Below are 26104 nucleotides of genomic sequence, written 5' to 3' on the forward strand. Positions count from 1 at the left end.
CAGAATGAGACCATTCGGCCCATCGAGTCTGCACCGACAACAATCTCACCCAGGTCCTATCCCTGTAACTCCACGTAATTACCCTGCTACTTCCCCTGACACCGAGGGGCAATTTATCATGACCGATCAACCTAACCTGCACGTCTTTGGATTGTGGGAGGAAACCGGAGCACCCGGAGGAAACCCAAGCTGACACGGGGAGAATGTGCAAACTCCACAAAGACAGTGACCGAGGCCGGAATTGAACTTGGCTCCCTGGCACTGCGCCACCGTGCCATCCTCAATTAGCAACAGTGGAGGAGTAGAGAGAGACGGTGGTGTTTGGTGGCTGGATGTCATCAGCGTACATGTGGGGAGGCTGTCATTGTATTAGTCATATGCAGTCATTTATAGTCCAGCCATCTTCCCTTCCTCTTTCTAACTGCCAACTGAGAGGCAAAGGACGGTTTTCCCATCAATTTAAACAAAAGTGTCCCCCTTTTTAAAGAGGGGCACACACGATAAATGAAATAATAGCAGTGAAACAAAAGGAGAGACGGGGGTATGGAATTAAATCAGGAGGTCGTTGCTCTGCAACCAATCGGCCTCTCAGGCCGGCCACCGTTGGCATGACATTGGCCGTCCTTGGGTTACCATGGTGACCTGGGGATGGTCACCTGACAACAATCGTGGGCGTCCTGCGTCGTGCCATTGGAGAGGCTCGGGAGCCTGGGCCCCGCCCTCGCGACGTGGCGCAAAGGTGGGGGGGCGGAGCGGAGAGAGAGCGGAGAAAGCTCGCAGCGAGCTGTGGCCTCCATCTTAGAGTCGAGGTGAGGAAATGCACTGAGCTGAGCGGGCAAGCGGCGGTGGCTTTGGTGGGGGTCGAGGATGAGAGGCGGATCTCCCGAGTAAAAAAGGACGAGTGACGGGTAAAACGCGGCGGCAAACGATGCAAAGAGCGGACTCGATTACCGAGGAGGAGGCAAAGAAATATAGAAAATCCCGAGCTAACGGTTTCGGGTGGGGTTGTGGCCTGTTCAGTTTGGCCGTGTGTAGAAGGGGACGGGGAGGTTTTGGCAGCCTGTCCCCCTCTCCTAAATATCACCCCCGTCGCTGTTGTCCCAATGGTTCGTTGAGGCGCTTAGGGTGTCGGAGCCCAGTTGTCGGAGCTCCATTCCGGCGCGCAGGTGGTGGTGGTGGTGGTGTCGGGGGGGGGAGGGTGAGTGCCGCCATCTTGGGTTGAAGAGACCGGGATGGAGTGTCTCAATTCACGTTGAAGTGTTTGGGGGGAAGCTTCCCTGCCGCCGGTACAACCACCGTTTGAAGGGGAAAGCGGATTCCCCCCCTCCCCCCTTCGTGGTGGTTATATATTTTCATCTCGCGTTAGATTTCGATTACATTGAACCCTATCGGGGCTGACACACACACGATTGACAGGAGTTTTGGAATTTTACAGACCCCCCCCCCCCCCCCTTCTGTCCACGTTTTAAAAAGCTTCTAATTCCCTGACTCGCTTCACATCCTTCCTTGTTTCGTCCCCGGGACGAAACACCTCATTGCTGTAGTTGCCAGCGCTTGTCAGTGGCGGTGCTGTTGCCTGCCTGCCTCATTGAGTGTAGTCAAAGCAAAAGTTTACTCGGGCAGTTTCCACTGTAAATGTCGGAATTTATAATGGAAACGTAGAAACTAGATAGACAAAACAACATGTGGGCAGTGAGCAATGATCTGGAGTGCGCTGCCTATAAATTTAGGTTGTAGTGCTGTGGTGTAAAATAGCTGGACAATTGGAACAGTTCTTCAATAGACTGGCACAACCACCATAGGTTAAATAGATAAAAACAAAATACTGGGAACGCTGGAATCCAGAACAAAAACAGAAAACGCTGGAAAATCTGAGGTCTGACAGCATCATCATTTACATTTCCTTTGCCCAATTCCAACTCCCCTCCATGGGGCGGCACGGTAGCACAGTGGTTAGCATTGCTGCTTCACAGCTCCAGGGTCCCGGGTTCGATTCCCATCTTGGGTCACTGTCTGTGTGGAGTTTGCACATTCTCCTCGTGTCTGCGTGGGTTTCCTCTGGGTGCTCTGGTTTCCTCCCACAGTCCAAAGATGTACGGGTTAGGTTGATTGGCCAGGTTAAAAAAATTGCCCCTTAGAGTCCTGGGATGCGTAGGTTAGAGGGATTAGTGGGTAAAATATGTGGGGGTAGGGCCTGGGTGGGATTGTGGTCGGTGCAGACTCAATGGGCCGAATGGCCTCCTGCACTGTAGGGTTTCTATGGTTTAAATCTTTTGATTTGCTTTTTTCTGACGAAGGGTCATCCAGACTCAACTCTATTCTCTCCACAGATGCTGCCAGAGGTTTTCCAGCATTTTCTGTTTTTGTTTAGGCTAAATGGAGTTTTCTGTGCTTTTAAGATTATATGGATAAGTACAGGCTGAATTATTTCTGCAGCCCTTGCCTCTGATACTACTTCACTTGAGACTACTTCTGCTCTATGTGGGCTTTGCCAAAATTTTGCAGAGTCTTTGACAGCGTCAAGTGTATCCCTTAGCACTACATGGCTAATGGACTGTTTTTGAAGTGTAGTCACTCTGGTGTGGAGAATTGCGGCTGCCAATTTGTTCACAGCAAGTTCCTATAGACAGTAATGAAATCTGATGACAGCTAATCTTTTTAAAGTGATGTTGGGTGAGGTGCAAGTATTGGTCTGTCCACAAGCAAAACACTCAAATGGTACCACAGATCGTTTTAACATTTTTTTTTTGATATTTATTAACTTCATTTCAAACCTATTCAGGATTTTGCTTTAATCACTGTTTCTGTTGGATATTCATTGCCTTAATTCTGGTGAAAGACAATTTCTTCCTTTTGCTGCTCCTAAATTTAACCTAGTTACAGACTTGCCAACCTATGAATTATTAAAGCTGTAACACTGATATATGAATTGTAAGGTTGAATAGTTTCAACCAGCCTTATCAAGTAGGTAGACCAAATGTTTGGTGCTATAGTCCATTGCAAAATCTTGCAAATATCTATTGAATCTGCTTAACGTTGCATGTGATCAGAGGTGTGTAAGACTACATGCCTCTATTAATTGAATACAAGTGCATTAATACATAACAGCATTCAGCTGCAATTCAAAGTTAGATGTAACTCTTTGCATGTCACAGACCTGTTCAGTTAAATTGTTTCCACTTTATCAGTGTTAGGAGCAGGGTGGAATTTCTGATAATAGGAATTTAAGTTTTGGAGAAGACTGCTTGGTAAGAAATACTTGTATTCTAGCATCATTAAATTTACAGTATAATAGCAGTGTTTTTTGCTTTGTTGGTAAACCTGTAATGGTTTACCAACAAAGCATCGTCAAATCTGTGGGCAAGCTACCATAATGAGCAGTTCCATTTGTTTGGTAATTTTGAGGGAATTGATGGTTTACCTATCTGTCCGTCTTGGATGTCCAGGTGGGTCAGCTATCCCAATTACAAATAATGTGAATGGATGCTTAATTTTCAAGACTACAAAAAATATAGAGCAATGTGCAATTTTGTGTTCCGTCTCTCACTGATTCATTAAAATGAACTGAAAATTGATTCTAAATCTTACATTGCAGCACTAAAAGAGGTGCATGAGCTTAGTTCAAAGTGTTTTGAATGTTCCATGTTAGCTGACTCTTCCCTGAATCTATATCCTCCATACCATCAAACAAAAACAGTGATAATGAGCACGTCTTTTCACCTGAGGTCTGGCTCTCTTTTCCTTTATGGTAATTATGCTCTCCCATCCTCCCCTATTTTGATTATTGTTGGGCATCATAAACTATTAATGCTTTGTAGCTAAGTATCAGTTGCGTAGATACACAAGTCAGATCCCTTCTCAAGTTAGCCTCTTACTGATGCTGTACTAGTAGAAACCTGGATTGCAGTTCATTCACTTCAACCATCATGCTTTGGGAGCTACATTCCTTATTCATCTGGCAGGACATGTATGACTTCTCTAATCTTCTCCCCCATCCCACTGTTACTGCAGCAAAATAATTACAAAATCATTGGCACATATTCTGCTGAATAGATTAATGTTGGAGAATCAATAATGCAGGAATATTGTTTCCTGTGAAATACACTAGACATGCAAACTAGCATCAAATGGTAGGCATTTTGAACAGGGGAAGGTGCTATTTGCCAAGGGAGTGAGTAAAAAGGGGTTAATTGTGTGCTTGTTGCATGGATGAATTAAAAGAGAACCTACCTCAGCTTGTTTTACAGAGGGGATGTATGTGTGTTGGTCTTCATTCTACATGTATTGCAGTCTTGAACTAATTTCTCCTAGGTCAGTGTAAAGGAAAGCATTTGAATTTATACACTAGTTTAAATCCTACAGCCAAAATAGTTACTGTTGGAAATAAAATTTGCACCATGACTGCCTGTGGGTGATGCTTGAAACATGAGAAAGTTGAGACGGGGTCATTCTCTCAATGCCATAGAACCACTGAAGTTTGCAGCACTGAAGCAGGCCTTATTTCATCTGTGAAAGCATCTTGCTGAAACATTTGAGCTAATTCCATTGCCCCAAACTCTCCACATAACCCTGTATCTTCCTTTTAATAAATTTGGTTCTGCCAATTTTTAAAAGTGCTGTTTTATTGCTTTACATGCTTTAGCACTTGCAGGAAATTGTATACTTGAACTCATTCGAAAATATATTAAATCTTAGCCTGAAATTGTTCCAGTACTTCAGATTCCATCATGGTATGATTCTAAGTTGTATGCCCTTCATGATTTTAATGGGCTGCTTAAAACTATGCAGTAATTGTAACTGTGACCAAATCGATGTGTTATATGTATTTTACTTGTGTTCTCTTAATTCCATATTCATGGAACTCAATTTGATTTATTATTGTCACATGTACTGAAAAGTATTGTTTCTTGTGTGCTATACAGACAAAGCATACCGTTCATAGAGAAGGAAACTTACAGTCATAGCTAGTGTGTAGAGAAAGATCAATTTAATGCAAGGTAGGTCCATTCAAAGGTCTGATGGCAGCAGGGAAGAAGCTGTTCTTGAGTCGGTTGGTCCGTGACCTCAGGCTTTTGTATCTTTTTCCCGACGGAAGAAGGTGGAGGAGAGTGTGTCCAGGGTGCGTGGCGTCCTTAATTATGCTGGCTGCGTTGTCCACACTTCCTACTGCCTTGACAGTCAGTGGTTGGGAGGCTGGTTTGCGTGATGCAATCAACATGCACTTCCAGCGATTACATTTTTACACCTGGTCAGCCATGGCCTTAAGTATCTTTTGAATGTACACTTTCCCATTCCTTGTTTTTCCTTCCAAAATCTTTGACCCTACACTTATCCACATTAAAATGCTCCAGCCACATGATTGTCCATTCAATCAGTGTCTTTTGCCAATCTCCTCAGTCATGTCATCCCCCCACCCTACTTTTACACTCCATGATTCAAAGAAATGTAATACGTCTGAGTGTAAAATCTCCCATGAAATTTGATCTGTGGTTAGAACCAATGGGTCTTTGGAGATAGTAAAATGATGTAAGGAAAGGAAAAACATGTCTCCTTGACAGAGCACAAGGCAAACAACACTTTGATTCCTGCACGAATAGGGCAGGCCTGTGGCATCAATTGACTGGTCAATACTGGCTTCATGTGACCACATGTCTATGGGCATGAAATACTTGGTGGAATGTGTGCAATTGGCCAGAATTCATCACTCTGACTTGGCTATGGCCCTGTAAAATATCAGAACTTGCACTTGTAATTTTGTACTTTAATTTAGCAGTTTAAATGCAACTTTTAACATTTCCAGTCTATAATTTAAAACCAACAAATGATCCAGTAACTGTCATTTGCAGGAAATAGTTCAAATTTCTATTCTATATTTCAATGAAGTGCAGTTCTCTCATCATTTTTTTGGATAGTGTCACTTAATTTATTATTTCATAACTCCTAAATTGCCCTGCATTCTCTTCTTTTCTCCTCTTTCCCCCCCCCCCCCAAAAAAAATTATTTCACTAGGTAATTCAACAGTTCTCTGTAAACCTAGGCATGCCCATGTTGTAGCTCAGTTAGTGCTTGTGGTTGCAATTTTATTTCACATGGTAGCTCCCAGTCCCGACTCTAGTTTTTGAACATTAATCTCCTTAGGTCTTAGCTTAATATTTCAATTTTTTTTGCCTTGCTACTAGTGTTTTTATTTCCCTTTTTCCCTTGTTTCTATTTCAATTAGCTAAGCTTTCTGATATTTCAAGCAGAAATTAGATATAGCTCTTGGGGCTAAAGGGATATGGGGGGTGGGGGGAGGAAGCTGGACCGGGATATTGAATTTGATCAAAAAGAATGAGGCTCAAAAGGCTCAATGGCCTACTGCTATTTTCTGTCATCTATATGAATCTTGCTCCCCCTTTCTAGTCTCAAACTTTGACTTTCCTGCCCTTGCTACATTAGTTTAAATCATAGCTCTCAATTTATCAAGTTCATTTGATGCTATCACAGCTCAAGTTAAAGCCTTCTCTTCAGTACACATTTTCTTTACACCATGTTCACTCCAATATAAATCCTTCCTTCCTCCGCTGCTATGCTGCCTCATGCTGACCGTCTTAATCTTCCCATTACCTCTTAAGGATTATAGCATAGAAAAGAGGTTGCCCACCTTGGGAGTTTTGTCTTTCAATTGTTTCTATAGCACTTGGGGCGAATGTGTTCAAAGGTTATGGGAAGAAAGTAGGATTAGGCTATTGAGTTGGACGATCAGCCATGATCGTGATGAATGACGCAGCAGGCTCAAAGGGCCAAATGGCCGCCTCATGCTCCTATCTTTTTCTAATTCCAAAAAGTCCTCTACAAGAGTCATGTACTTTGATCCGTGGTGTTGATTACAACATAGATAGCAACTTTTGGCTACTGTCCAGGGAACTTCCAATTGTTGTCTTTCAGCTTAACGTTAAGGATACAATGCCATTTGAGACTCCTGGTTCTCTTAAAATGTGATGTGGAGATGCTGGCGTTGGACTGGGGTGAACACAGTAAGAAGTCTCACAACACCAGGTTAAAGTCCAACAGGTTTATTTGGTAGCAAATACAACTACCAAATACACCTGTTGGACTTTAACCTGGTGTTGTGAGACGTCTTAAAATGTGCCAGTACTATTAGTTGATTCTGAAGTGAATTTCACCCAAGATTTGGGTAGGAGGAAGAGAGCAAGCAATATACTTCAGCTTTTAACCAGAGCTTCCTCAGTTAGTAGAGACACTAATTGTTGTGATCCCAGAGTCAAATGGCCTACTTCAAGAAAAAAATGACGTGCATGTACATTTCACTTTACACAGGATTATTTTCTGGCATAAGAACTGGCCTGTCTTCTGCTCCAAATTAAACACTCTGCTGCATGTTGGTCTTCTTGAACCTTGGTACAATGGCAGTGGTTAGCACTGCTACCTCACAGCACTAGGGACCCCAGTTCAATTCTGGCCCTGGGCCATTCTATCATGTCTGCGTGGGTTTCCTCTGGTTGCTCTGGCTTCCTTGCACAGTCCAAAGATATGTTGGTTAGGTGGATTGGCCGTGCTAAATTGCCACTTAGTAGCCCAAGATGTGTGGGTTAGATGGATTATCCATGGTAAATGTGTGGAGTTACAGGGATAGGGGAGTGGGCCTGAGTAAGCTACTGAGTCTGTGTGGATGCAGACTTGATGGACTGAATGGCCTCTTCTACTCTACAGGATTTCTGAGATTCACTTGATCTATTAGATGTATTTGCAGTGCTGTTGGGAAGGGAATCCTGTCTGCTTTTTTTGATCCAGTGATTATAGTTCCAAGTTGGATTGGTGAGTGACTTGCAGGGAACATTGCAAGTGATGGTATTGTTCTGCATCTCTTGCCCTTGTCCTTCTGGGTGGTAGAGGCACTGATTTAGAAGGTGTTCTTGAAGAAGCTTTGTGTTGCCTCAGTGCATCTTGCATGTGGTACTTCTGCCACTATGCCAGTGGTGGAGGGAGTGAATTTTTCAGGTGGTGGGTGAAATGCCAATCAAGCTGGCTGCTTTGTCCTGCATGATAATTTGTTGATGGAATTTGCACTTCTCCACACAAGTGGAGGATATCCCATCACACTTTTGCTTTGTGGATGGTGAACAGGCTTTGGGAAACCAAGATGAGTTACTTTTGCTGCAGAAATTTAGGAGCTGACCTCTGGAGGCTTGTCCAGTAAAATTTGATAATGACCCCACACCCACAGGGTATGATAGGGCATTTGGTGATAATGCCAGAGAATACCAAGGAGAGTTGTCAGATTGTCTATTGTTGGAAATGGCCCTGCGCTCACTTGTATTAACAGCCCAAGCTTGATTGTCGTTCAGGTCTTCCATTGTGGATGCGGACTGTTTGTGTCTGAAGGATGTGAATACTGAAGCAATCATATATGCAAATATTCCTATTTCTGACCTTGTGATGGAGAGAAGTTGGGCCTTGGGCACTATCCTGACTTTCTGCACTGACCTGGGGCTGAGCTATTTGGGGTTTCAATATCAACAGCAATCTATGCTAGGCATGACTCCAAACAATGGGAGATTTTCACTGATCTCATTTATCAGTTTTGCTGGGCTCCATGATATAAAGGCAGCCAGTGCCACCTCACCTCATGAATTTGGTGTTTTGTCATGTTTGCACCTAGGCTGTAATAAGGTCTGGAACAGTGGTCCTGATGGAACCCAAACTGAGCATCTAGTAATTTTTGTTAAAAGCCACCTCTTAGCACTGATTTGAGTGTAGGTGATTAGATTGTTCTTTTGTGGACCCGGGCGGAACAGCTTGTCTAATTTTAGGATATGAACATATATGTATAAAGCAGTCATCCTTCAATTTGTATTTACAAAATTTTGAAAAATGGTATCTTGTTTTGAGTCCCTGGTCATTGAATAATTTGATTCAGCTTAACCAATTTCTCCCATCAAAATTTTGAAACTGGTTGGTTGCTTTCTCATTTAAAGGTTGGATTTTTGTAAACTAGCACCAAACAATTCGGGGCCTATTGAGCATTTGCGCTGCCTCCGGCCATATTGGAACCTAACCTCAAAAGGAGTTTAAACCTGTCCTTGAACCACTTCATCAAATGTTTACCTAATGTTGTATGGCATCACTGAATGCTTTTAAGACTCATAAGGCTGGATGTTTATTCACTTATGACTAGGTAAATATTACCCCACATGCCAGTGAAACAAGTGATGTTCATGAACTGTAAACACACACAAGCTACCAAATTCACCCTCTTAGATTGTCAAGAGTTTGTAACTCTAGGGGTGGCCATGTTAATAATGACTAATAATAGGAGCAAATTAAGTTGATGCATTAGGACAATAATATCCTGCAGTTGTAAAACGTACAAAGTGTTTGAGGTCTATTGACAAAATGGACACTAACAAAAGGAAATATTTTGAAGGGTGGCCAAAAGCTTGGTGTTTTGAGACACAGCAATTGGCTGTTTATGGAGGAAATTTATAGGCATGAAGCCTCTGACTGAAAACATTACCAATGGTGGGGCAAGAGGGTGTACAGAAGGGCAGATGTAAACCAAAGGAGCAGTAGGTGGGTCTCTTGGACTTGAATACAAAACTTCAGAGTTTTGGAGGATGGCCAATTCACCATAGAATGTAGTTTCAGTAGAAAGTTGTAGGGTGATGTTAAAGGTCACAGGAAAGCACTTGAGATAATGGAGCAATATAATTTGACCAAAGATTCGAACAAGTTTCTGTCCAGTACAGTAAAGTTCTGGTTTCTAGCAGGTAGGCTGGAAGAGATAATCTTAAACTTGAAATCAGCACCAAAGCAGAGTCATGGCAGCCAAGGCTAATCTGGCAGAGCAATATAGGCAGAAGAACCAAGGAAATGTGAGCAGAGTCACATTTTTTTAAACAGCACAAATTCATAGCTTTAACTTGTAGAGTGTACTGAAATATACACATTAACAATGGGGAGTTTTAAAACCATGGAAAGGAGACGGGTAGAATGTCAGAATTTAAAAGATGACCTGCCAATCTGAGGGTCATCGCCTTTCAATTATAATGTAATTTTGCAGCCAAACACCTTGGCTCCATGTCCCATGTGCTGACATCTTTTGTTTTCCATGTGCTGGTCTGCTTTCTTTTTCTAATATGGTGCCTTTGACATTACCTAATTGTATTTTCTTGCTCTACTGTGTTTGCCACTGGAATTTCACCAGCTTGGCAGGTTGGTATTGTGTGTTTTTGGTCAATTTGGGAATTGTGTAATAGTAGGACTGGGATTAGTAGGAGGCCTTTCCCAGGCCTGTGAAATTCAAGGAGAAACTAACAGCTCCCATACATGTAAGCGCTGCTGCTGAGATATCCTTTCACACTTCTGTAATGCTATTCCTTGACGCTGATCTTATTTCCACTGCCAAGCTTGAGATTCAAACTTCCAGTTAATAGCTGAAGAATGACACCACAAGATTTCATGTTTTAAAACTTTTATTGTAACAAATAATGAAAGCACTGTTGATTAAACACTCTCTTCCTTTTGTAGGCAACTTATGCTTTAAACTACAAGAGAAGAACGTTCCCCGTTTATACTTTTCACACATTGCAGTCCCCTTGGAATTACAGTTCTTGCGGCAAAAATCCACAGTTGCTTCCAGTGGGTTCCTGTTTCACTGAATAGGTGACCGAGTGACCATCTCCAGGTGCTTTTCTCAATTTTCAAAAAGCTTCTTAATCCACAGCCTACAGCGAAGTCTGTTCCATGATTTCTTCCTTTGACGGCTGCAGGATGCATTTCTTTAACTAGGGAACCATGTGCTTTGCACGTGGCTGTGCTAGTTCACAAAAGCCATGCAGTCTTTCTCCACTGACCATACAGAATGTCTGTGGTATTAATTTGTAGGAAAGCTTCTAATTTGATCTCAAAAATGGCTTCCTCAGGTAAAAATGATTGGCTATCTTTGATCCTTTCTCACTTTCATCTTAGAAGTAAATGGACAGTTTACAGTGCAACCATTTAGAACCTGGTACCTTTGACACCTTTCTGGGACTTTGGGAGATTCTGTCTACTCGTGATGAGTTATAAGACAGCTACCATTTTCTTCAAACTTGTACACATTGCACCTTCTCTGTAAAACAATCCAAGCCTCCTTTCGATCCTTAACAAGCAGACTATTGAGGATTACTGTCCAGCAGACCTTCGAGCATAACTGCCTTTATTTACCCTAAATTTAAAGATACAGTACTGAAATACCTTAAGCCCTAACTAACAATTTAAACCTGTCTTTCCAAAATAATTCCGAGATATTTTAACCATTAGTTTATAGTTTAGTGCTGTCTTCCACTCACTTATGGGCATTGCTCTGGTGAATTATATTTGTGCTGTTCTCCAACCAGGTTTTTCCATTGTTTGTTGCATTCATTTTCTGGAAATTATAATTGAGACCATGATCTGCAAAACATAATTTTAGGTTTTCTTAATTGTCCCAAACCCAATTTCTTCGGGTACTATTAAAGCTGTCATCTTTTTTGCAGGTTGTAGTCATTATATCTCACAGGAGGCTATTCAGCCCATTTCTATGCCAGTTCTCTCTAGAGCACTCCAGAGTCCCATTTTCCCAGTTACATCTCTGTAGTCCTACAAGCTTGCTTACCTCCAAGTATATATTTAATTTCCTTCGGAAATCCTTGATCAACTCTGCTACTACCATCCTTTTAGGCAGTGTGTTCAGGTCAATGCCGCTTGGGCAATATTAAAAAAAAAAAATCTGCCTCTCACCACCTCCATCTCAATCTTAAATTTGTGTCTCAGTCCTGATGCCATCAGCTAATGGGAATAGATTTTTAAAATCTATCCTTCCTAAACCTGTTGTCGTCTTGCACAACTATCAGATTTCACCCCTCCTCCTTTGCTCCAACAAGAGCAATGTCAATTTCTCTAACCTAACCATGTAGCTAAAATCCCCCATCTATGGAAGCATTCTGGCAATCTCCTCTGCATCCTCTCAAGGCCACTCTGCTCTCCTAAAATCTGGTGACCTGAGATGGATGCAATACTCTAGTTGTGATCTAACTGGATAGAAACATAGAACAAAGGAGCAGGAAGAGGCCATTTAGAACATAGAAGAGGACAGCACAGAACAGGCCCTTCGGCCCACGATGTTGTGCCGAGCTTTATCTGAAACCAAGATCAAGCTATCCCACTCCCTATCATCCTGGTGTGCTGCATGTGCCTATCCAATAACCGCTTAAATGTTCCTAAAGTGTCTGACTCCACTATCACTGCAGGCAGTCCATTCCACACCCCAACCACTCTCTGCGTAAAGAACCTACCTCTGATATCCTTCCTACATCTCCCACCACGAACCCTATAGTTATGCCCCCTTGTAATAGCTCCATCCACCCGAGGAAATAGTCTTTGAACGTTCACTCTATCTATCCCCTTCATCATTTTATAAACCTCTATTAAGTCTCCCCTCAGCCTCCTCCGCTCCAGAGAGAACAGCCCTAGCTCCCTCAACCTTTCCTCATAAGACCTACCCTCGAAACCAGGCAGCATCCTGGTAAATCTCCTCTGCACTCTCTCCAATGCTTCCACATCCTTCTTATAGTGAGGTGACCAGAACTGCACACAATATTCCAAATGTGGTCTCACCAAGGTCCTGTACAGTTGCAACATAACCCCACGGCTCTTAAACTCCAACCCCCTGTTAATAAAAGCTAACACACTATAGGCCTTCTTCACCGCTCTATCCACTTGAGTGGCAACCTTTAGAGATCTGTGGATATGGACCCCAAGATCTCTCTGTTCCTCCACAGTCTTCAGAACCCTACCTTTGACCCTGTAATCCACATTTAAATTAGTCCTACCAAAATGAATCACCTCACATTTATCAGGGTTAAACTCCATTTGCCATTTTTCAGCCCAGCTTTGCATCCTATCTATGTCTCTTTGCAGCCTACAACAGCCCTCCACCTCATCCACTACTCCACCAATCTTGGTGTCATCAGCAAATTTACTGATCCACCCTTCAGCCCCCTCCTCTAAGTCATTAATAAAAATCACAAAGAGCAGAGGACCAAGCACTGATCCCTGTGGCACTCCGCTAGCAACCTGCCTCCAGTCCGAAAATTTTCCATCCACCACCACCCTCTGTCTTCGATCAGACAGCCAGTTACCTATCCAATCGGCCAACTTTCCCTCTATCCCACACCTCCTTACTTTCATCATAAGCCGACCATGGGGGACCTTATCAAACGCCTTACTAAAATCCATGTATATGACATCAACTGCCCTACCTTCATCAACACACTTAGTTACCACCTCAAAAAATTCAATCAAATTTGTGAGGCACGACTTGCCCTTCACGAATCCGTGCTGACTATCCCGGATTAATCCGCATCTTTCTAAATGGTCGTAAATCCCATCCCTAAGGACCTTTTCCATCAATTTACCAACCACCGAAGTAAGACTAACCGGTCTATAATTATCAGGGTCATTTCTATTCCCTTAAACAGAGGAACAACATTCGCCACTCTCCAGTCCTCTGGCACCATCCCTGTGGACAGTGAGGGCCCAAAGATCAAAGCCAAAGGCTCTGCAATCTCATCCCTTGCCTCCCAAAGAATCCTAGGATATATTTCATCAGGCCCAGGGGACTTATCGACCTTCAGTTTATTAAAAACTGCCAGGACATCCTCCCTCCGAACATCTATTTCCTCCAGCCTATTAGCCTGTAACACCTTCTCTTCCTCAAAAACATGGCCCCTCTCCTTGGTGAACACTGAAGAAAAGTATTCATTCATCACCTCGCCTATCTCTACTGACTCCATACACAAGTTCCCACTGCTGTCCTTGACCGGCCCTAACCTCACCCTGGTCGTTCTTTTATTCCTCACCATAAGAGTAAAAAGCCTTGGGGTTTTCCTTGATCCGACCCGCCAAGGACTTCTCATGTCCCCCCCTAACTCTCCTAAGCCCCTTTTTCAGCTCATTCCTTGCTAACTTGTAACCCTCAATCGAGCCATCTGAACCTTGTTTCCTCATCCCTACATAAGCTTCCCTCTTCCTTTTCACAAGACATTCCACCTCTTTTGTGAACCACGGTTCCCTCACTCGGCCATTTCCTCCCTGCCTGACAGGGACATACCTATCAAGGACACCCAGTATTTGTTCCTTGAAAAAGTTCCACTTTTCATTAGTGCCTTTCCCTGACAGTTTCTGTTCCCATCTTATGCCCCCTAATTCTTGCCTAATCGCATCATACTTGCCTCTCCCCCAATTGTAAACCATGTCCTGCTGTACGGCCCTATCCCTCTCCATTGCAATAACAAAAGAGACCGAATTGTGGTCACTATCTCCAAAGTGCTCTCCCACAACTAAATCTAACACTTGGCCCGGTTCATTTCCCAGTACCAAATCCAATGTGACCTCACCTCTTGTCGGCCTATCTACATATTGTGTCAGGAAACCCTCCTGCACACACTGCACAAAAACTGCCCCATCCGAACTATTTGACCTACAAAGGTTCCAATCAATATTTGGAAAGTTAAAGTCCCCCATGACAACTACCCTGTGACCCCCACACATATCCATAATCTGCTTAGCAATTTCTTCCTCCACATCTCTATTACTATTTGGGGGCCTATAGTAAACTCCTAACAACGTGACCGCTCCTTTCCTATTTCTAACTTCAGCCCATATTACCTCAGTGTGCAGATCCCCCTCGAAGTGCTTTTCCGCAGCCATTAAACTATCCTAGATTAACAATGCTACTCCTCCACCTCTTTTACCAGCTTCCCTACACTTACTGAAACATCTATACCCTGGAACGTCCAACAACCATTCCTGTCCTTGTTCTACCCACGTTTCCGTAATGGCCACAACATCGTAGTCCCAAGTACCAATCCACGCCCCAAGTTCATCTACCTTGTTCCGGATGCTCCTTGCATTGAAGTAGACACACTTCAACCCACCTTCCTGTCTACCGGTACCCACCCTTGACCTTGATACCTTCCCCAATACCTCACCACCCTCAACACTGACTTCTGGACTACAACTCCTTTTTCCACTCCCCTGACAAATTAGTTTAAACCCCCCTGAAGAGCCGTATCAAATTTCCCTCCCAGGATATTGGTGCCCCTCTGGTTCAGGTGCACCCCGTCCTGTTTGTACAGGTCCCACCTTCCCCAGAATGTGTTCCAATTATCCACGTATCTGAAACCCTCCCTCCTACACCATCCCTGCAACCACATGTTTAACTACACTCTCTCCCTGTTCCTCAACTCGCTATCACGTGGCACCGGTAACGTACCATTTGGCCCTTCGAGCCTACTCCGCCATTCATTACGATCATGGCTGATCATCCAACTCCATAGCCTAATCCTGCTTTCTCCCCATAATCTTTGATCCCATTCGCCCTAAGTGCTATATTCAGCCGCCTCTTGAATACATTCAATGTTTTGGCATCAGGTAATGAATTCCACAGGCTCACCACTCTTTGGGTGAAAAAATGTCTCCTCACCTCCATCCTAAATGATCTAACCTGAATCCTCAGACTCTGACCCCTGGTTCTGGACACTCTTTCTCTCTTTCCCCCTTCCCCCCCCTGATTGGAAATATCCTTCTTGCATCTACCTTATCTAGTCCTGTTAGAATTTTATAAATCTCCATGAGATTCCCCCCTTATTCGTCTGAACTCCAGCGGAAACCATCCTAGCATAATAAATCTCCCCTCATATATCAGTCCTACCATCCGTGGAATCAACCTGGTAAACCTTTGCTGCATTCCCTCGAGAGCAAGAACATCCTTCCTCAGAAAAGACCAAAACTCTGCACAATATTCTAGGTGTGGCCTCGCCAAGGCCCTGTATGATTGCACACAACATATCCCTGCCCCTGTCGTCGAAATCTCTCTCAATGAAGGCTAAAGTGCAAAGGGACTTGGGAGTCCTAGTCCAGGATTCTCTAAAGGTAAACTTGCAGGTTGAGTCCGTAATTAAGAAAGCAAATGTAATGTTGTCATTTATCTCAAGAGGCTTGGAATACAAAAGCAGGGATGTACTTCTGAGGCTTTATAAAGCACTGGTTAGGCCCCATTTGGAGTACTGTGAGCAATTTTGGGCCCCACACCTCAGGAAGGACATACTGGCACTGGAGCGGGTCCAGCGGAGATTCACACGGATGATCCCAGGAATGGTAGGCCTGACATACGATGAACGTCTGAGGATCGTGGGATTATATTCATTGGAGTTTAGGAGGTTGAGGGGAGATCTGATAGAAACTTACAAGATAATGAACGGCTTAGATAGGATGGACGTAGGGAAGTTGTTTCCATTAACAGGGGAGACTAGGACGCGGGGGCACAGCCTTAGAATAAAAGGGAGTCACTTTAGAACAGAGATGAGGAGAAATTTCTTCAGCCAGAGAGTGGTGGGTCTGTGGAATTCATTGCCACAGAGGGCTGTGGAGGCCGAGACGTTGAGCGTCTTCAAGACAGAAATTGATAAATTCTTGATTTCTCGAGGAATTAAGGGCTATGGGGAGAGAGCGGGTAAATGGAGTTGAAATCAACCATGATTGAATGGTGGAGTGGACTCGATGGGCCGAATGGCCTTACTTCCGCTCCTATGTCTTATGGTCTTATGGTCTTAACATGCCATTTGTCGCCTTTACCGCCTGCTGCACCTGCATGCTTACCTTGTGTCTGGTGCGCAAGGACACCCAGGTCTCGCTGCACACTTTCTCCCCACCCCCCTCCCAATCTTTTATAACGGTTGAGTGCAACTTCTCTGCTTTTGAGCACAAAGCTTTATATATGTTGCTAATGACTCTCAATATGTCTGAGATGGCAGGATTGTCATACAGGGAGAGATTAGGTTGACCAAGCTGATATTTGCTGCAATTTGGAAGAATGATGGGATCTAATTGAAGGCTGTAAAATTCTGACAGGGCTGGATAGATTGGATGCAGGTTTGTTGTTTCCTGTGGGGGGTCTAGAACAAGGGGTCATAGTTTCAGGGTACAGGGTAGGCCATTTAGCACTGATTAGGAGAAACCTCTTCACTCAGAGGGTGGTGAACCTGTAGAATTCTCTAGCACAGGCTGTGGAGGCCAAGTCACTGAATATATTCAAGAAGGAAATAGATTTCTAAATTCTAAAGTTGTATAGGGGAGCAAGAGAGTATGGTGTTGAGATAGAGGTTTAGCTGTGATTGTGTTGAATGGCGGAGCAGACTCAAATAGTTTACTCATATTTTCTACGTTTCCATGTCCTGCCACCTTCAAAGGTGAATGCACATGAACCTCCCCAGGTCTCTGCTGTTAAATCTATGTTGCTTCTGTCACTTCTGCCAAAATGCACCACCTCTCAATTCTCTATTAAATTTCATCTGCCTTTTTGTCTGCCCATTCTACCAGCTCATGTCTTGTTACAGTCAGTTGATATCACACTTCCCAATCTCCTGGAATCATCAGCAGAATTTGAAATTTACCTCTATTTTCTTAGAACACCACTTGCTACCATTTCCAGCTTGGACAAGCACCACGTCTTGAAAGCAAAATACTACAGATACTGCAAATCTGAAATAAAAACAAATTGCTGAACAACTCAGCAGGCCTGGCAGCATCTGTGCAGAGAAACAGTTAATATTGAGTTGTCTGTCTTCTAAGATGCTGCCAGACGTGAGTTTTCCCAGCATTTTCTGTCATTTTGTTTGCCATGTCTTACTGTTCTAAAACCATCCTTAAGTCACTTTCATCCAAGCTGGCACTGACTGACTCTAAACCATGAGCCTTCATTTTGTGAATCAACCTTTTATGTGGTACTTTCTCAAACTCCTTCCTAAAATTCTTAGAGACAACATGTATTGCATTCCATAACCTGTTACTTAATCAAATAATTTGATTAGATTAGTCAAACTTTAAAACTTCATACTTGCTTTCCTTACTGCTAATTAACTCAACCCTCAAGTCCCTGTTAATATTTTCCCTGACTTTTGTTTCTAAATTACCCATCACTGATGTAACTACAGACCGGTTAAACCTGGAATGTCCTTGTACCCTTTCTTGATCAAGGGTTCTGTATATTATGAAGGGCTGAACGTGATAGATATTTGGATGTTATTTCCTTTGGATGGGGAATCTTAAAAAGAAAGCACAGTTCATAAGGGGCAAATCATTTATGACACAGGAGAAATTTCTTCAGAGGGTTGTGAATCCTTGGAATGATCTACCCCAGAGGGTTGCAGATGCTCCTGTCGTCCCATTCTCTCCTCCCCCCCCCGCCCCCAAAGCTGGAAATGACTTTACCCTATGTCCTAACCGATATATAGATCATTTTCCAGTGTCACTGCTATAGTTCTTGCACATCTGTGGGTTTCCCTGCAGATTTTGGTCCCCTTTTTCTCCGTCACTAATTGGAAGTCTCCAGAATACCACCAGTAAAGTGAACATACCTATCTGTCTTTAACTCTAACCAGTTGGATTTCCTCCTTATTCCCTCGTGGATATCCAATGTCTTTCCTAATCAGTGCTGTCACCTCGCCTCCCTTTTTCCCTTCCATATCTTTTTGAAACACTTTCTAATCTGTGAATATTAAGTACCCAACACTCTTAACCATGTTTTTGTTACCACCACTACATCCTATTTCAATATGACTATTTGCCCTTGTAGCCTTACTTCCTATACTGTGTGTTTATATTGATGCATTCTAAACCTGTTGTTTCCATTCCAATCTAATTTAGTACTACTTTCTTCTCTAGTACTATCCAACACAGTCTGCACCCTATTTCTCTCTTCTGCTTCTATTTGTGGGTGCTCACTCTTCCACTAATTTAATTAAACCTTCCCTGTGAAGATATTGGTCCCAGTCCTATTGTGGTATGAACTATCTCTTGAACAGGTTACCTCCTGCTTTAGAACTAATCTCAATACTTCGAGTCGAGATTTGATCCTCCTATCATATTTCTACCCTTGAGGTGTGTATTACTGGGACTCATCTAGAGATGAGTCTTTTCTGAGCCTCCCTAGCTTTGTGTGGTCTTAATACCTGCCTCTCAGATACCCTTGTATCACAGATATCACAACTTCTGGCCTGTTTCTTTTCCCATGCAGAATATCCTGCACACTGATGGCATCAGAGGGGCAACACGCCTTGCAGGACTTAAATGATGCAGAAACACCTGTCTAATCCCCCGGACTACAGAATTTTGTTTGACTGCATTTCTACACTTTTCTGTTCCCCTGCACTCCGTGCTCCAACCTACTCCTTTTCCCTTGCCCATTGGACTATCGTCTGTTGTTGTTCCTAAGGGTCTCCAGTACTGAATAGCACACATCCTGAATACTCTTGCACTGCCTATCTCTTACTACTCATCTGATGGCTACCAATCTACTGTTCTTGTGTAGGTGAAGGATATTAATAACCTATTTGTCAAATCAAAGTGTTAAAGAAGTAAAACCCATTATACAAATGCTTATATTCAGACTGCAGTGCTCTGAGTGGGCAATTAAATCTGCATTGGTCAGTGTGAGAGAACTTGCAGGAGTGTTTCATTATTGTCTCAAAATGCATGTTTCCTGTCTGTATTTGCCTGACACTTTCAAATCTTTTTCAGCTTAACATTAAACCTCGTCTAACCAGAAGCTTGAGCCATGGGGGGTGCACTTAGCTCATTCATCAAAGGCTTTCTTGGAAAAAAGGAAATGCGTATTCTCATGGTGGGTCTAGATGCAGCTGGCAAGACCACGATTTTATACAAACTGAAATTGGGTGAAATTGTAACCACTATTCCCACTATAGGTAAGTGAGTTTAGTTTGAATATTAAACTTGTTGACGTGAACTATAACGGTGCTTTTATTATTGAGATTTTTATGCATATGAGATTGTAGTAGAAAAATTTGTCCAACCTCTGACCATAGTAAGTTGGGACAAAAAAGACTGTTTATATTGCATCTTATCAAAGCACTTCACATAATGCATTGCTCTGAAGCGATTGCTTTTAATGGCACTTAAATTTTTGTTTCATGTTGGCCATATTGTCTATGACATCCTTGACATTCTATGACCCCTGGGAGATGAATGGCCATTATCTGATAGCATTCTTCAAGATGGAGAGTGGCATAGGTGTTTGAGACAAGGGTCCTGAATCCTAAAGAAAACTATGATGATATGAGGCATGAGTTGGTAATGATGGATTAGGAAACATTACTTAAAAGGATGACGGTGGATAGGCAATAGCAAATATTCAAAAGAGCACATGGGTGAACGGCAAGAATTGTTCATTCCTGTCTGAAGCAAAAATAAAACAGGAAAGGTGGCCACACCATGACTTACAAGGGAAATAAGAGATAGTATTAGATCAAGGAAAAGGCATACAAATTGGTCAGAAAAAAACAACAGACCTGAGGATTTGAAGCAGTTTAGAATTCAGCACAGTTGGATCGAAGAATTGATTACAGTGGGGAAAATGAGAGTAAGCTTGTGGGCACATAAGAGAAGATTGTGAAGAGAAGATTTGGTGTAGACACATGGAGGTCCCTTACAGTCAAATTATAATGGGGAGCAAAGAAATTGCTGACCAACTAAATACATTGGTTCTGCCTTCAAAAAGAGGACACAAGTAACATACCAGAGATGTTGGAACACTATTTAGTGAGCGAGATGAGCTCAAAGAAATAATTAGTAGAGAAAAGGTATTGGGGAAATTGATGGGATTGAAGGCTGATTAATTCCAGGGTTTGTTAATCTACATCCCAGAGTACTTTAATCCTGGAAATAGTGGATGCATTGGTGGTCATCTTCCAAGATTCTGTATTTTGTGGAACAGTTCTTACAGATTGGAGGGTTGCGAATGTAACCCTGATTATTTTAAAAAGGGAAGGTAGAGAGAAAACAGGGAAATATAGACAGTCAACCTGACATCGGTAATGGGGAAATGTCTGGAGTTCATTATCAAAAAATGTATAAAGCACTTGGAAAACAGTGGTAGAATCAGATGGAGACAGCATGGATTTACAAAAGGGAAATCATGTTTGACAAATCTACTGAAATTCGAGGATGTAACTAGTAGAGTTGATGAGGTGTTGTTTATTTGGACTTTAGGCTTATGACACTGCCCCACGTAAGAGATTAGTGTTTAAACTTAAAGCACATTGGGGTAGTGTATCGAGATATATAGAAGACTCATTGGCAGACAGGAAATTAATGCATCATTTGCTAAATGGCAGACAGTGAGTAACTAGTGGGTACTGCAGGAATCTGTGCTGGGACCCCAGCTATTCATAATATATATGAATGATTTAAATGAGGGAACTAAATGTAATATCTCCAGATTTGTGGATGAGACAAAACTGTGACGGAGGGTGAGTTGAGAATGCAGAGATGCTTCAGTATGATTTGGACAAGCTGAGTGGGCAAATGCAAGACGGATGCAGTATAATGTGGATAAATCTGAGGTTATCCACTTTGGTAGCAAAAACAGGAAGTCAAGATTATATGGCTATAAATTGAGAGGGGAATGTGCTATGAGACCTCGTTGTCCTTGTACACCAGTTGCTGAAGGTTAGCATGCAGATAAAGAAGGCAAATGGTATGTTGGCCTTCATAGTGAGAGAAATTGAGTACAGGAGCAGTGGTGTTTTGCTGTAATTATGCAGGACCTTAGTGAGGCCACACCTGGAATATTGTGTGCAGTTTTGATCTCCTTACCTGAGGAAGGATGTTTTTACTGTAGAAGGAGTGCAGTCAGGAATGTCTTGCTGCAGTTATACAGGTCCTTGGTGAGGCCAAACCTGGAATATTGTGTGTAGTTTTAGTTTCCTTCTCTGAGAAGGATATGACTGTAAGAGGAGTGCAGTGAAGGTTTACCTGACCGATTCCTGGGAATCGCAGGACTGACGTAAGAGAAGAGATCGAGTTGGTGAGGATTATATTCGCTGGAGTTCAGAAGGATGAAGGGGGAGGAATCTCGTAACCTATAAAAATCTAACGGGATTAGGCAGAGTAGATGCAGGAAGGATGTTCCTAGTGTCCTGAACCAGGGGTCATAGTTTAGGATATGGGGTAAATCTTTTGTGATGAAGATGAGAATTTTCTTCTAGAGTGGTGAGACATTGGAATTTGCTACCATTTTCAGCAGTTGAGGCCAAATAACTGTATGTTTTTAAAAGGGGTCTTGTATTGTTCTTGGGGCAGAGGGAATCAGAGGGTTTTGGGTGGGCGGGGGGGATGGTGGGATCACACTATTAAGTTGGATGATAATGAATGGTGGTGCAAGCTTGAAGCACCAAATGGCCTATGTACTGGATGCAATTTTGGATCAATGGTTTCAAAACAGTGTTTAAAGTACATGTGGGTGACATCATGGAGGGAGGGAAATACGATCCAGCTCTTACAAGTTGATCTGCTTTTAAGGAGTCACTCCTTGCGAGTGGGCTCCATGCACCATCTTGAACAAAAGACTAACGTGGAATACAGTAGGGGGGAATTGCCCCCCAAGGATGTTGCACAGCAGGAGATGATCTGGGAGGTAATGATTAGAAGATGCAAGGGCTGTCAATTCTACATATATTGGTATAAATGTTTTGTTTTTTTCCTAGGCTTCAATGTAGAAACTGTGGAATACAGGAACATTAGTTTTACAGTGTGGGATGTGGGTGGACAGGACAAGATCCGTCCACTTTGGCGCCACTACTTTCAGAATACACAAGGTGAGTGTTTTGCTGTTGCTTTGATTTTTGTGACCTTGTTGTTCAATATTTAGGATCTAGGCAAATGCATTGTTATATTTTTCGCTCTTGCTGCTGATTGGCTAGTTTTAACTTTGGAGAAAAGGTTTGGTGTGGCAAGCACAGTTTGATGTGGGCTTTGTGCTCAGTTACATGGCTCTTGATAAGAAGTCTCACAACACCAGGTTAAAGTCCAACAGGTTTATTTGGAATCATGAGCTTTCAGACCGCTGTTCCTTCAAGTGAGTGGACCAAAGCCACTCATTTGATGAAGGAGCAGTGCTCTGAAAGCTCGTGATTCCAAATAAACCTGTGTGGACTTTAACCTGGTGTTGTGAGACTTCTTACTGTGCCCACCCCAGTCCAATGCTGGCATCTCCACATCATGGCTCTTGTTGTCAGCCACAGAGGAACTAGGTCCCTACATTTTCCCGCAGGAAGATAATCCATTATCAAGAACAGAACATTGGGTCAGCATCTTCCTAAGGCTCGTTTGAAAGCACTTGCACACCTATGACCTTTACCACCTAGAAAGAAATGGATACATGGGAATGGCAAGATATGCAAGTTCCCCTCCCAAGGCACAGAGCATCCTGACTAGAAACTATATCACTGTTCTGGGAAGGTTTTTTGGAGTGTTTTTTATATAAAAGCTAGTTACCTGGGGGGATAGTCCTCATTTGTTCTTCTGCAGCGAGGCAAGGAGGAGCGATTTGTTGCAGGAGTGCTAGGGTGCAAAATTGACCTTTAAATTACATTTTCGCGGGCTTTATTTATTTATTAAAGTTTCAAACTGTAAACCGGAAGTAGGCTGTGGGGTGTTCTGGGAAGGGTTTTTTGGAGTGTTTTTTTAGCGCATGGGAGGTTTAAAAGCGGGCAGCAGAGTGAGAGCTGAAGGGCTTTGGCTCAACAGGCTTAGGAGGAAACGGGTAGAGGCAGGGTAGGTTCTGTTCGTTTTTTTCCAGTAATTTAAAGAAAGGGGTAATTGAGTGGGAGGCCAGCTTGTTGCTGTCGGATGTGGGAGTTCATGGAGTCACCTAGTCTCCCGGAAGTCCATATCTGCACCAGGTGTCGAACTGCAGCTCCTGAGAGACCGCGTTAGGGAACTGGAGCTGCGGCTCGATGACCTTGGTCTAGTCAGGGAAAATGAAAAGTTAATAGAGAGAAGTTACAGGCAGGTCGTCACACCAGAGCCACAAGAGGAAGACAAGTGGGGTCACGGTTAGGAAGGGTAAAGGTCACATACCAGAGAGTACCCTGGTGGTTGTCCCCCTTAACAGTAAGGGATGGGTGACAGACAGGAGAGAGGAGGGGAGAGAGCAGTCAGTGATGGGATCCCCTGTGGTTGTCCCCCTCCAAAATAAGTGTACCGTTTTGGATACTGTGGGGGGGGGGGGATGACCCTCCAGGGGTAAGCCACGGTGACCAGGTCACTGGCACGGAATCGGGCTCTGTGGCTCAGAAGGGAAAGAGGGGGACTAGGAGAGCAATAGTAGTGGGGGATGCAATAGTTGGAGGCACAGGCAGTTCTGTGAGCGCGAACGAGACTCCAGGAAGGTAGTCTGCCTCCCTGGTGCCGGGGTCCTGGATGTCTCTGAGTGGGTAGGAAGCATCCTAAAAGGGGCGGGTAACCAGACAGGCGTCATTGGTGCAAATGACGTAGGCAGAAAGAGCAGGGAGGTCCTGCGAGAGCAATTCAGGGAGTTGGGTAGTAGGCTAAAAAGCAGGGCCTCTAGGGTAGTGATCTCTGGACTACTCCCATTGCCACATGCTAGTGAGGCTAGGAACAGGGAGATTGTACAGCTGAACGCGTGGCTAAAGGACTGGTGCAGGAGAGAGAGTTTCAAATTCGTGGATCACTGGGAAGTCTTCAAGAGAGGATGGCACCTGTACAAGAAGGACGGGTTACACCTAAACTGGAGGGGCACGAATATCCTAGCTGGGAGTTTTGCTAGTGTGGTTCGGGGGGTTTAAACTAATGTGACGGGGGTGGGGATCAGAACAATAGGTCAAGAAGCATAGAGGCTGGGGACGAGGTTGGGGCCAAAACAAGGCTATCTAAGAGGAAGAGCATTCGGGGGGAGGTATGGAGTGCATCTGCTTCAATGCAAGTAGCGTCACAGGCAAGACAGACGAGCTTAGAGCCTTAATGCTTGCGCGGAACTTGGATGTGGTTGCAGTGACGGAGACTTGGTTGAAAGAAGGACAGGACTGGCAGCTGAATATTCCGGGGTATAAGTGTTTTAGGCGAGACAGAGAAGGGACTAGGAGAGGTGGGGGAGTAGCAATGCTGGTTAGGGAGCATATTACAGTGGTACAGAGGGTGGACAATTTGGAAGGGTCAGGTAACAAGTCACTGTGGGTGGAGCTCAAACAGGAAGGGTACAGTCACTATGCTGGGGGTATACTACAGGCCTCCCAACAGCCCACGGGAAGTTGAGGAACGGATATGTAAGGAGATTCTGGACAGGTGCAGAAAAAATAGGGTTGTTGTAGTGGGAGACTTTAATTTCCCTTGTATAGACTGGAAATCACTTAAGGCTGGGGGCCTGGACGGGGAAGAATTTATAAAATGCGTACAGGAAGGTTCTTTGGAACAATATGTTGACAGTCCAACTAGAGAGGGGTCTATACTGGACCTAGTACTGGGGAATGAGCCCGGTCAGGTCATCAAAGTTGCAGTAGGGGAACATGTGGCAAATAGTGGCCACAATTCTGTGAACTTTAGGATAGTAATGGAAAAAGATGAGTGTTGTCCTATGGGTACGGTGCTGAATTGGGGGAAGGCTAACTACAGCTGGATTAGGCAGGATTTGGTGGCTGTTGATTGGGAGAGGCTGTTCGAGGGTAAATCCACATCTGGCATGTGGGAGTCTTTTAAGGAGCAGTTGATAGGACTGCAGGACAGGCATGTGCCTGTAAAGAGGAAGGATAGGAAAGGTAGGATTCGGGAGCCGTGGATAACCAGTGAAATTGTAGGTCTAATCAAAAAGAAAAAAGGCATACACGAGGTCCAGGCAGCTAAAAACAGATGGAGCACTGGAGGAATACAGAGAAAGTAGAAAAGAACTCAAACAGGGAATTAGAAGGGCAAAAAGGGTCACGAAATGTCCTTGGCAGACAGGATTAAGGAGAATCCTAAGGCATTTTATACATATGTTAGGAACAAGAGGCTTGTTAGGGAAAGAATCGGACCTCTCGGGGACAAAGGAGGGGAATTATGCTTCAAAGGAAGTAGGAGAGATCCTAAACGAATACTTTGCATCAGTATTCACAAGGGAGAGGGACATGTTGACTGGTAGTGTCTCAGAGAGATGTGTTGACCCGTTAGAAAAAATCTCAATTACAAGGGAGGAAGTGTTAGGTTTTTTAGGAAACATTAAGACAGA

At 43.5% G+C, this 26104-nt stretch overlaps 1 protein-coding gene across 4 annotated transcripts in view; it reads left to right on the top strand.

Moving 5' to 3' along the window:
• Positions 1-686: 686 nt before the first annotated feature.
• Positions 687-26104, top strand: part of arf1 (ADP-ribosylation factor 1) — a 31805-nt gene continuing 6387 nt past the window's right edge. Inside the window, exons 1-4 of one of the 4 annotated variants that reach the window (XM_078215874.1) lie at positions 708-809; positions 10531-10687; positions 19603-19787; positions 22587-22697. In XM_078215874.1, coding sequence (XP_078072000.1) covers positions 19640-19787; positions 22587-22697 — 259 coding nt within the window. In that variant the 5' untranslated portion in view covers positions 708-809; positions 10531-10687; positions 19603-19639. Of the gene's footprint in view, positions 909-10530; positions 10688-19602; positions 19788-22586; positions 22698-26104 lie in introns of all 4 variants that reach the window. The other 3 variants (XM_078215873.1, XM_078215876.1, XM_078215875.1) reach the window with 3 other exon arrangements.

Source organism: Mustelus asterias, chromosome 7 (assembly GCF_964213995.1).
Source record: "Mustelus asterias chromosome 7, sMusAst1.hap1.1, whole genome shotgun sequence".
Lineage (NCBI taxonomy): Eukaryota > Metazoa > Chordata > Chondrichthyes > Carcharhiniformes > Triakidae > Mustelus > Mustelus asterias.